The 13,667-nt window shown below is 37.7% G+C and overlaps 1 protein-coding gene across 1 annotated transcript in view; it reads right to left on the bottom strand.

The window, feature by feature from the left end:
- Window positions 1-13,667, bottom strand: part of Smp_176770 (dock-9, putative) — a gene marked incomplete at its 5' end in the record, with an annotated part of 121,428 nt that overhangs the window by 10,990 nt on the left and 96,771 nt on the right. Inside the window, 4 exons of the mRNA XM_018791786.1 lie at window positions 1,761-1,881; window positions 3,340-3,522; window positions 6,344-6,580; window positions 10,467-10,576. Coding sequence (XP_018645106.1) covers window positions 1,761-1,881; window positions 3,340-3,522; window positions 6,344-6,580; window positions 10,467-10,576 — 651 coding nt within the window. The remainder of the gene's footprint in view (window positions 1-1,760; window positions 1,882-3,339; window positions 3,523-6,343; window positions 6,581-10,466; window positions 10,577-13,667) is intronic.

Below are 13,667 nucleotides of genomic sequence, written 5' to 3'. Positions count from 1 at the left end.
ATCGATATCGTCGAGACCAATGTGGTGGAATTCTGTAATTAAATTTGTGATCATATCGTGAACTGTTATGTCAGGCTGATAAAATCTGTTGTGTGACCTTTTTCTGACCTTTTTATGCTTAATTGTAACTCTATTGTTGACTGTAATGTGTACTAGGAAGTTTACCATGTTTGCCTATATTACTCTTTATCTATTTTCATATATATACTCTTGGGCTGTCTATCTGTACACTCATTTATCCTTGTAGGTAAGTTTGACCTTGTTGAATTCACGTCTCTTATCATCTGTCTGCATCGACGAATATGTAAAATATGGGTATCAACAGCACTCTAGTATCCATCTTAACTTCGTATATATTCACCGACTTAATCATATTAGTGAATACCGGGAAATAAGTTCGATACAAGAGTGCTGTAGATACACATATTTTACATATTCGTCGATGCAGACAGATGATAAGAGACGTGAATTCAACAAGGTCAAACTTACCTACAAGGATAAATGAGTGTACAGATAGACAGCCCAAGAGTATATATATGAAAATAGATAAAGAGTAATATAGGCAAACATGGTAAACTTCCTAGTACACATTACAGTCAACAATAGAGTTACAATTAAGCATAAAAAGGTCAGAAAAAGGTCACACAACAGATTTTATCAGCCTGACATAACAGTTCACGATATGATCACAAATTTAATTACATGTTTATAATTCAAGTGAATATGGATCAATACACTATTACTAGATTGGATACTCAACCGATATGGTATACACAAACTGGAATCACATCACTCCTGATAAACGATTCGCAACCAAGTATGGAAAACCAAAGAATGGATAGGAAAATAATTTGTCCTACACAAACACTCAATCCATATACACATAATTGTCCAGGAAAATAAGGTATTTTTGCTGTTGTAATGATATAACACAATGAACATGATTATGATGTCGTGTGGGTTACTGATAACCACATAAGTAGTATATGGTGATGGTCGGGCATTGAATGCATTTCAGTAGAAGATTGATAAGGAGAGAACGGGAATGGCACGCAATTGGTACGAAAATGCATGAACAATTATAATCGGAGACTATGGACGGATATTTGCAGAAGAAACAGTCAAGATTGAGATAATTGATTGATAGTTTGCAAATTAAGTGTTCACCATATAGTTCTCATATTTTAGTGAGATATTCTGTAATGTTGTACTAAAATCTCCACGAAATCCCCTTCGGATAATGATCATATGCTCACTAGTGACTGGCTCCATGAGGTAATTCCTGGAGTTCTAGTGAGAAGTCGTGACCAATGGAGCTAATCCATGTCAGGTGGAGACAGGTATCTACTTCAGTAAAATGGAAGTTGGTCGCACAATTTGGTGGATTGGTTGATGTTAGACATTAACACCGTTGGATGTTAGACATTAACACCGTTGGATGCCGGCTCAGTGGTCTATCGGTTAAGTGCTCTGGCGCGAGACAGGTAGGTCTTGGGTTCGATGCGCACTTCTGAGGAGTCCCATAATAGGACGAAACGGTCGTCCTGTGCTCCCAATGTTTTTCATGGTGGTCTAGCTTCAATTGACTCATGATTTTAACTATATAAAATACATTCGATTGTCTGTTTGTTACTTCCTAGTTAGATAGATCTTAACCTACATACATAGAAATTTACAAAGTTTAACTTGGGGGAGTTACTACACGTAGAACAAACAAATAAACCAACACAAACAATCAAGAAGATATGCAAATTTCTTACTTGGTTGTCTTAGAAATGGTGATTCAAACATAAATTGTCGTACATCATGATGTTTTTCATAAGATCTTAATGGTTTTTTATCAGAATCTTTTATTTCTTTATATGGTTCAACATAAGTAATCTAATAGATGAAAATAAAGAAAAGGGAATAGTCATATTGAAGGATATAAAGAATTCATGTATTATGAAATGTGTTAATTTACAAGTCTCGTGAAAACACTTCTAAAGCTATAGTAATGTTTTCTGTACATCTGATTGATGACATCAAGACTGAAAGATGGAGTACACAGACAAGGTTGTTTCCGTGGAGCCATTTTTCACTGTGAACATTTTCCTGAATAGATAAGCTATGATTGAGTTAGAAATAAAAATAGTTAACTCTTATGCAATACATCAACAAAAACGAAACGAAAATCAATCATCTTTAGTAATCCAGTGAGATAACAGAAATCTATTGAAAGCATTTTCAGGTTTCAATTACTTCACCTAGGATAAGAGACAGTTATGTGGAGTGAAAATAATTTGAAAATCTGTATTCAAAACTGGATCATGAAGACGTCAACATCTGGTGGAGGGAAGTTAGGGATACAGTGGACAGGTACAATGCAGCTGGACGATTTAGAGTTCGCAGATGACCTGGCTCTTCTATCACACACACAACAACAAATGCAGGAGAAGGCAACCATTGTAGCAGCAGCCTCAGAAGCAGTAGGTCTGAATATAAACAAAGGGAAAAGCAAGACTCTCCAATACAGTACAACATGCACCAGTCGAATTACACTTGATGGAGAAGCTTTGGAGGATGTGGAAACCTTTACATATCTGGTCAGCATCATCGATGAACACGGTGGATCTGATGCAGATGTGAAGACGCGGATCGGCGAAGCAAGAGCAGCATATTTACAACTAAAGAACATCTGGAACTCAAAACAATTGTCCGTCAACCAACATCAAGATCAGAATTTTCAATACAAATGTCAAGACAGTTCTACTGTACGGATCAGAAACTTGGACAACTACGAAAGCCATCATCCAGATGTTACAGATGTTTATTAACAGTTGTCTACGCAAGATACTTCGGATCCGATGGCCAGACACTATCAGCAACAACCCAATGTAACAGAGAGCAAATCAGAATCCAGCGGAGGAAGAAATCAGAAAGAAGCACTGGAAGTGGATAGGACACATATTGAGGAAAGCACCGAACTGCGTTACAAGACAAGCCCTCACATGGAACGGTAAAGGCCAAAGGAGGAGAGGAAGACCAAAGAACACATTACGCCGAGAAATAGAGACAGAAATGAGAAGAATGAACAACAATTGGATAGAACTAGAAAGGAAGGCCCAGGACAGAATGGGTTGGAGAATGCTGGTCGGCGGCCTATGTTCCATTAAGGGTAACAGGGGTAAGTATATATGAGTCAGACTGTAACTTGACTATGACAGATTAACATGAAACGCTCTCTCTCCCTCTCTCTAGAACATAATCAGATCAAAGAAGAATGGGGATCTGTATGGGAAACAAAGAGAGAGGACAAAACAAAGTGTCGTTCACTCACATTACTGAAATACAACATACCTGAACATAAGCTTTCATTGGATCTAATATTGATCGGTTAATAAAATTATCCGTTAATAATTCTACTGATTGTTCACCATATTTATGACGATATAATTGCAGTAATTCATCACATTTTTCATTTAATTTTTGACATGGATTTGAACGATAAATAAATGATTTACCAGCCATTGATTCAAATAACTATACAATGCAGAAATACTCTATTACATAATGCTTACTAAAAGTCAGGTTAATGTACAGCAAATAAATGGAAATATATTTTCATAGTTGAAATCATGAGTCAATTGAAGCTAGACCACAATGGAAAACCTGGAAGCATTGGACGGCCAACTCGTCATATTATGGGACTCCTCAGTAGTGCGCATCCACGATCCCGCCTCGCGAGCTAGATTCGAACCCAGGACCTACCAGTCTCGCGTTAGAGCACTTAACCGATAGATCACTAAGCTATCCGGCATCCAACGGTGTTAATATCTAACTTCAACCAATCCACAAAATCTGAGCAACCGTTCACTAATTGTTTTCAGTGAGTTGATATCTCTACAACAGACGTGGTTGAACTCCACTGGTCACTAATTCCCACTAGAACTCCAGGAAATATCTTTGGAAGTCAGTCACTAGTGAGTATATGATTATAGATCAGAAGGGGTTTTCTGGAGATTTCAGTATTTTCATACTTGAAATCATGGGTCAATTGAAGCTAGACCACGATGGAGAACCTCATGATTTCAACTATTAAAATACTGAAATCTCCACAAAACCCCTTCGGAAATATATTTGTCTGTTTTGGTGTATTTGATATGTGTCTAGCAGTGAAATACAGAACGTGAGTTTCGTCCAATTTAGGGTTCTTCAACTGGATGTATTTAAGTCCTAAACAATTTCAATAAAACTTTACATCAAGGCAATTAATTCGCTTCAGATGTATATATGATAAAAAAAGACTGATCGATTACAATCCTTGATAACAAACAATGAGAAATAGTATATCTTTACTAAAATTTATATCGTAAGCAAAGATGGATAGTGGCTAGCAGTGGAATCCAATTTGACGCGCGTTTCTTGCTATTTGGGACTCGTCAGATGGATGTACCTGCATCTCAGAGTTGATGTTCAGTGGTCGAGTGGATAACGCGATGGCGTCTGAAGCGAAAGGCACTGGGTTCGAGTCCCAGAGTGAACATTGACTCTGAGATGCAGGTACATCCATCTGACGAGTCACAAATAGGACGAAACGCGCGACAAACTGGATTCCACTGCTATCCACTATCCATCTTTGTTTACCATGCTGGTGAATTTAGGCTATATCGAGGCAGTTCGCACAGTATGCACAATGCCAATTAGAGACTGACTAATTGCAGTCCTAACACATCGATGGGAACTTTCAAACAAACAATACTAAGTGAATTTAAAATTTATATATTGTTAATATAATTTATCATGGACAAACATTTGAGTAGTTACTATTAGGATGACATAAAACAAGGGAAAAGTTGATGAACGTTTCATCAGTTGATCAACTTTGACGGAACATATAATCATGTACTTACAGCTATTGTGGAATTCCTTGTATAAAAGATTATGTTTCATAGCCAACAAGATAATAAGTCAATTTCTGAACAGTACACTCACGTGTAATAAGCATTAGGACATCTCGCATGCGTCATAGATGAACCAAATAGATAAAAACAGAAAAGAATTTCCTTATCCGTTTCAACATTCAACCCGACACCAATGACCTCTAACACTTCTAACAAAAGCAAAGTGATTAACGAGCACACCTTCACTTCTTACTCTCATTAGAACCGACTAATCCGTGGAGGAGATATATCTATCTCAGAGATTACTAGACTTTTGTCTCAGGGGTTTAAGAACGTTTACGGCAAAACAAAAGCGGTGGAAGTTGAGAAGATAAAGTTGTATTGGATTTTGTTACGAATGAGATATTTTCCATCGTATATCTGTTTTATAGAATATCAACCAGTGGGACACTTATATCACTCACGTTTCTAGGCATTTCATGTTTTAGTCAACCAAAAACAATCATTTGCCAACGCATATACAATCTAAGATGTGGACCGAATTTGTCAGTCATTCAGTCAGTCAGCTACAACGTAGGAACAGGCACATTTACGCATCGGTACAAGTTGCCATATCTCGTTAGCACAACAAGATGAACACCATATTCATAGAAATAGTTAATTAAGTGGTGGTAATATATAAAATAAAGGTTGTATATAAGGATATAGTATAGGAAGTAGGAAAGTTATGAAGCAATTTTAATCTCAAGGTTTAAGGGAAGATAAAGAGTGTATACACCTACTCCATTGTGATCGATTCTGAGCCATGTCACACAGAGTCTCCAACCATTTATTACGATAGTCACACGGACCCCAACCAAATAGTCTGCATCTGCCAACATGGCTCAGACTAGAAGTTAGTGACTTTGTGGACTGATGCCACGTTTTGGTTTGGCCACCCCTAACTGTCTTCCAACCATTGCCAATACTAGTCTGCATAGCGCGTCGTGGTAATCGGTGTTCAGGCATACGTAACACGTGGCCCAACCATCTCAGTCGATGAAGATTCATGACCTCATCAACTGATTTACCATCATTCCCTAATACCCTGCGTCTAACCTCACTATTACTTACCTGGTGATCCCAGAAGATGCGAGCAATATTTCTAAGGCATCTGTGGTCAAATACTAGTAACCTACGAGTATCTTCTACTCTTAATGGCCATGTTTCACAGCCTTAAAGTAGAACAGAGCGAACAGCTGCGCAGTATACTCGTCCCTTAATTGATAGACGGATATCTCGTCTTCGCCATAGGTGACGTAATTTGGCAAAAGCCAAACGAGCTTTTTGAATCCGTGCTGAATTTGTCACGCTATCTTGCATCACCATAGAGAGAAATGAGATTACCAAGTTATGAAAAATACAACAGAATGATGCAGACTTACATAGAGATACTTATTGGATAAAAAAATACAACTCACTTGACCATGAAATGTAACACGATAATATGCTGCAAGTAATCGATGACCATATGATTCAACTCGATTTATTGCTTCATAAGTTCGACCAATATGATGATAGATTTGAGCTAAATTGTTATATTGACATTTAGACTCATATACTGGTAAAATTAAATCATAAACCGGTCGTATACACTCAAATAATCCAGCTGATTCTAAAGCCAATGCAGCTTCATTAAGATCTGTCAATAAATCTTCCTTGAAGAAAAATAGAGATTAAAAAACAACGTAAAATAAATACCACATCTATTGTACAAACGTATGCGACATAATGGTTATAGAAGGGGAATCCGCATAGGATGTATATATATAGCAACCAAGGCTAATCGGAATTCAGTAGAAAGTATCCGCAAAGGGATAACACAATCCTTTACAAATTGAATTAAAATAACAGTAGATGAGAAAACAATCAATGAGAGATATAACCTCAGATAGCAAATTAAACTAGATATTTAAGATAGGTACTAGATCCGATAGTGCTATGTTTGAAGCGATTACGAGTTCATCTAGTCTGTGAATGCAACAAAGACTTGTGACCAAAGACCGATAAGCTAGCTATTCTGATGCGTGCCAGCCCCATTAACTAGAGAGAGAAGTGGAAGTCCGAACGGGTAATTAATATATTCCGCAAGCAGCCAGAAGCACAAGCAATCAAAACAGGTGCACATCAAACGTATATATACAGCATAAAATTGTCCTTGGGAAGCGTTACAAAAGAACATACTAAAAGATACAACGAAGCAATGACGTTTAAGATCCTCGCAAGTATGAAATAAGATATGAAGGTAAAAACGAGCGCTTTTGGCCCGAAAACATGGAATTCAAAATTTTGAAATAAAGTTACAAAGCTAAGGCATTTATCAGGTGAGTTCTGGGGATCTAACATCCCCAACAGATAGTGGACTGTGAACATTTTAATGTATTCTTGTATTAGGACACTCATATATTATTTAAAGCTAAGAAATTACGTCTAATTAACTATTTATCTGTTATTCAGCTTCGTAGAGAGAACGTACTAGTAAAGTACGCCCCCAAATGCGCTCGTACGGCCGAGACTGGGGAGAGTCCGCTCTCCCTCTCCAAATGCTCTCATATGGCAACGAGTATAAAGCCTCTGTCAGGGAAGTCCTACTCACTGCCTTCTCTTGGTGAGGGTGTTGTTTACAAAATCGAGAGAACGAAAAGCGAATGTCCGGTGCTTTAACCGGGTTGGAGGACACGGAGATTCCACCTAGGGGAGTTGGAAAACCCTAATTCCAAACAAATGGTGCACATCGGCTGACTCCAGTACCCTGAGGGAAAAATGGCGTATGAATCAATCGTCGGTCACTGGCTACCATGGGACTGCATCTCCTTACGATGCCCCACTGCCTTGTGGATCAGATCTTTAGGTCCAAGGCTTAAAATCTGACCTCCTAAAAAAACCACCTGCTTCAGTTTGGGCATCTGTGCAGTATGGCAACCCTCACACAAATCGAATGAGATTTGTGTGGCGCATATGTATCTGGTACCTGATTGTACCAATATTTGTTTGTTTAAATAAATAAACTAGTAAAGTACAGGTATTGAGACTAGTAAATTATAGAGTGTAATGTTATTGAATTTTGCTGGTCTAATAGAGTTAATGATAAATCTAAAGGATTAAAAGTAATTATGATCATTTATATAGATTTCCGAGTCAGAAAGTCATGAGCAGTAGTGAACTTAGCAAAAATATATAAACAAGGGCAAGCACGCACTCAAGTCAATCGATATAACAGACTAGAGTTCCCACATCAGAAGAGTGAAGTATGATGAAGTTAGCAAGGTAAATATTAATGTAGAATTATTATCAGCGATGACCAAATTAGCGGTATTAAAGTATAAAATAACATGGAACTCTGGGTCTAAGCGATGGAAAAGAGTAGATACACATAGGATATTACAACAGATTCTGAAACATTTCACTCAACATCTCCAACAACTAGTTACGATAATCGAGAAGATCTAACTAGGTATTCTGTACTTAACTATACAGCTCAATTCAACAAAGATAAAGTGATGTCACGTTTTGATTTAACTGCTCCTATATTTCTTCCAACCTACTTCTACTCCTACACCAGCTGAGTCGTCGAAAGCGGTAGTTAGTTGGGTTTAGATAATAAATGCTCTAACCATCTCCATTGATAAAGATTCATCACTCCATCAATTGATTTGTCATCTGCACCTAGTACACTGTGATTAACCTTATTGTAGCTCAGTCGACGGTTTTAACATACGCAAGCAATGTTTTGAAAGTATCTATGACCGAATAGAAAACATTCTCTGTGTTAAAAAGCCACTTCTGTAATGCTTCCTAATGTTCTAGTTTGAGGATTTACGGAACATGACAATTTGTGTAAATTAACGACCATACAAAAATTACATTAAAAGGATTGAATAAATTTATGTTAAATGAAGTATGCATACACTTATTAATTTATTTAAACACATAAATATTGGTAAAAATGGACACCAGATACATATGCGCCACACAAATCTCATTTAATTATGTGAGGACTATGATACTGCCCGGCTGCCCAGACCGAAGCAGGTGGTTTCCTTAAGGAGCCATACCCTGAACCTTCGACGTAAAGGTCTAACCAACAAGGCAGTGGAGCATCGTGAGGAGATGCCGTCCCGTGGTAGCCGGTGACCAACGATTGATTCATATGCCATTTGTTCCCTCAGAATACTGGAGTCAGCCCATGTGCACCATTTGTTTGAAATCAGTGTTTTCCAATTCACCTAGGTACATCCTCCACATCCGCCAACCCGGTTAAAGCGCCGGACATTCGCTTTTCGTCCTCTCAATTTTGTAAACAACACGCTCGTCACGAGAAGGCAGTGAGTAGGACTTTCGCGACAGAGGCTATATACGCGTGGCCATGCGAGAGCATTTCGAGAGTGAGAGAGGACTCTACCCATTCTCGACCGTACCAGGGCATTTGGGGGCGTATGCAAATGAATAATCTACGTACATATTATTCCGTGTATGCATACGCTAGACCTTGGTCGCTGTGGTTTAGTTTATGCATACACACAATAATATGTACGTAGATTATTCACCTTACTCATTTGCTTTTTGTTGGAAGAAAAGAAAACAATACAATGAAAATTCATTTCATTATTGATATAGTATATGACTTATTTACTAAATTACGCTTGTTAACCCTCGTGGTCAGTCAGTCAAAACGTAGAACTTCGTACGTACGTACATCAGTTCGAGTTGCCATACCACATTAACACAGAGATGCAGTTGTCGATTCAAATCCCATAGTGGTAGAAGTAGTTAGAGTTTAGGCAGTAATGTGAAAGATTAGGGTTTGAAGATGTTATTCAAGGAGTATAATCCAGTGAAATAAATTTGAAAAGAGAAAAAAGAAAGAGACATGCTCTGGTGCGAGCACGTATCTGTCTGCGTCTTACTGGACGTTGGAAAGACACTTCAGGGAAACTTCTTAGGGTTCTACTTAGTGATAGGCAAACTAAGAATATATTTCAGGAACAACTGGGAAAACAGTTAGGCAGCCATGTAAGTTGTGCCCACCCCGAGGCAGCATGGAATGACATCCGGAAAGCTGTGGAAACAGCAGTGATATCTGCTAGTAAGGTTGGGCAGTAACACTGGATCTCAGCAGCATCTACCACACTGATAGATGCTCGAAAACTCATCCCATCTGGCTCTGAACATGACGAAGAGCGAAGTCAGCTTAAGCGCAGGCTAATAAGAAGCCTACACAATGATCGTGAACAGTGGTGGGTAGCGAAAGCAAAAGAGATGGAAAAGGCAGCAGCAATAGGTAACAGCAGACAACTGTTCAGACTTGTTAAAGAAACCGGTATAAGGAACCCAACTATCAGAGAAACTATCTCGGATAAAGATGGACATATCATTCATTCTCAACCCTCGTGGAGAAGAACATAGGCTGTTCATCAGGGTTGTTCATAGAACTCTATCCTAGGCAATCCTTTTCAGTAGTATATAACAGATTGTATAAATTTACAACCATTATATAAGTACTTCATTATATTTACCAAATGATAAATCAATATATATATTTACTTGTGTATAAGAAATTTCTAAGATTGTAGAATCTGGTTTTAATCCATTTTCTTCTATGTAAATATTTGATGAAATTGTTTTAAATGCATTACATCCTTGAGGAAATTCACCTAAAATCGAAGAAAACAATAATAAAAATAAGGAGGGTTTCATTATTTTGATTAGTAAAGAATGCGCATCCACGATCCTACCTCGCAAGATTTGAACCCAGGACCCAGTCAGTCTCGCGCTTAACCACTAGACCAGTGAGCCGGCATCCAACGGTGTTGATGTCTAACTTCAACCAATCTACGAAATTGAGCAACTATCCATCATTGTCTTCAGTGAGTGACCAGTGGAGTTCAACCAGGTCTGTTGTAGAGATATCAACTCACTGAAGACAATGATGGACGGTCGCTCAATTTCGTGGATTGGTTGAAGTTAGACAGACATTAACACCGTTGGATACAGGCTCAGTGGTCAATCGCTCCCGCGCGAGACTGATATGTCCCGGATTCGAATCTTGCGAGGGGGGATTGTGGATGCGCACTGCTGAGGAGTTCCACAATAGAACGAGAGGACCGTCCAGTACTTTTAGGTTTTCCATGATGGTCTAGCTTCAATTGACTCATGATTTCAATTATAAAATTACTGAAATCTCCACAAACCCCCTTTTGATAGTAAAGAATGAATGTGAATCAATGTTTAACCACAAATATTTCATCACTAGGTTAAAGAGAATAATAGATTTCATTTTGATACATGAATAAAATACTATTTCAGTATTGATAAGGTTATTAAATGAAGAACTATTCAATGGTTAACATTAGGAATAAGAATGTGCCAATCAGATATGAGCAAGCTTCTATATAGTCATTATACATGTAACACACCTGAAAGTTTGAAGCAGAAATGGAAAGTAGAATCAAAAAAGCGTGTTACTTCTGATTAGGGACTCGTTGGCTGGATGTACGTGCATAGAGTGTACATATACTAAAAAGAAACTGATCAATTGCAATCATACATATCCATGGAACGATCCAAACAACGAAGTATATGTTAATTAAAACTGAGTGTTATCTTTCAAATGTAAATGTCTAGTTTAAACTGAGAACACAGCCTTAGTTATTCTACGGTTAAAGCAAGGATTTCGTACTACAATTTAGAAATAGAGTCCAAAAACGTCTAGGTAAACTGATTCTCATAAACGATGGATAACAGAAGATGAGTAGATTGAAAGGAAGTGATGGACTCTAATAAAAAAAAACGTGCATCGTAATCAATAAAAATAAAACAAAAAAACAAATAGCATACACAAAACATTCAATGCGTTCGATGCAAATCAAAGGTTCAGATTTAGATAAATATGAAAATTAAATACAATATGAATTTGCCCCCCCCCTAAGTGCTCTGCTACGATCAAGAGTGAAAAGAATCCTTTCTCTCTCTCGAAACACCCTCATATGGAAACATGTATGCAGCCACTATCAGGAAATTCCTAATAACTGCCTTCTCGTTTACGAAACTGAGAGGACGAAACGTAAATGGCTGGTGCCCATGGGCTCCAGGCTGCTAATAAAACAAATGGCATATCAATCTGTCGTTGATCACCGGGTACTATGAGACTGAATCTACTAACGTTGTTCCACTTTTTTGTAGGTTAGACATCTAGGTTAAAGGCTCGAGAAGTGGCTTTCAAAGAAAACCACCTGCTTCGGTTTGGATGTTCAGGCAGTATTTCAGCCCTTACACACGTCGACTGACTATGTGTGGCGCATATTTACTTGATGCCTGCCTCCGTATACTGATGTTTACGTGTGTAACTAAATAAAGATATGCATATACATGGATAAGATGTTTGGAATAATATATATATATATATTCTAAATAATTTTCATTGTAGAACACATTACTCCGGGAAATAGAAGCAGATATGAAAAGGATGAATGTTAAATGGAAAGGATTGCCCAGGACAGGGTTGGATGGAGATTGCTGGTGAGCGGCCTATGCTCCTCCACGAGGGGTAACAGGCGTACATAAGTATGTTTAATCTAGACAAGATGATAATTCACTAATGAAACATTAAGAAGAAAGAATATATTGGTAAATTCTCAACGATTGAATTTCAAGTAAATCCAATCTGATCCGAACTTTTTCAAAGGAATATAATCAAACATGGTTCTCAGGTTAACTATATATAGTCAATAGGTTATTTAATCATGTTAACAATGTCTAAAGTAAGTAATACTTTAGTGAGTATAAGATAAGTGGTGTGTAAACTTGAAGCAATCTTAGCGATTAATTCAGAAAAAAAAACACAACTATAAGCATTATAAAAAATTGGGACACATGTAGATCTGACCAAGTTACTATATCATATCAATATAGGGGGTTAGAAATGATCAAGAAAACCATTAGACTAATAAAAAATAGTAACAGTATCCAGTAGAACTAGAAAACACTAAGCATAGACAACATGATTCAAGAAGAATGAATGAATTTGTAAAATAAAATGTATAAAATAAACTTCGGGTAGAAGTTTGTGCTGATGATGTCGTTCAGAAGGACGATGAAAGCTCCACGACCAAACCATCCAGTTCAGAGAACAAACCAACATCAAAATATATTATTCCTATTCAATCTTATGACCTGTTTCGATTATATGTTTGGCAATAGAGGATGATGGATGTTTATCTTCTACTCTTATTGCGTCATTCGAATCTATTTGTTTTTGCAACCATTTTGGTACATGTTCACCCACCCTAATTTGCAGATCGCGATTGCTCCTCCCTATGTATGTGTGACCACACATACACATTTAAATTGGTAAACGCAGTGGGACCTTTTATTTTTATATATAAATGTTCTTAACAAGTATATGTGTGGTCAGATTGTTCGAAATGTATTGCGCTAATATATCACATAGTTCTGATAATCTTCGTCTTCTCATTACATTAGTACTGTCAGTGGTCTATCGGTTAAGGGCTCTGGCTCGAGACTTGTAGGTCCTGGGTTCGAATCTCGCGAGTGCGGGTTCGTGGATGCGCACTGCTGAGGAGTCCCATAATAGGACGAAACGACCATCCAGTGTTTCCAGGTTTTCCATGGTGGTCTAGCTTCAATTGACTCTTGCTTTCAATTAGTACTGTTTGTTTGAATATTCCCATTGATGTTTGAGACTGAAACTGGTCAGTCTCTAATTGACATATGTGCATAGTGTGC

The sequence above is a fragment of the Schistosoma mansoni genome (genome assembly GCF_000237925.1).
Source record: "Schistosoma mansoni, WGS project CABG00000000 data, chromosome 1 unplaced supercontig 0076, strain Puerto Rico, whole genome shotgun sequence".
Taxonomy (NCBI): domain Eukaryota; kingdom Metazoa; phylum Platyhelminthes; class Trematoda; order Strigeidida; family Schistosomatidae; genus Schistosoma; species Schistosoma mansoni.
Note: the sequence above shows the minus strand (reverse complement) of the source record. Positions and strands in the feature narration are given on the sequence as shown.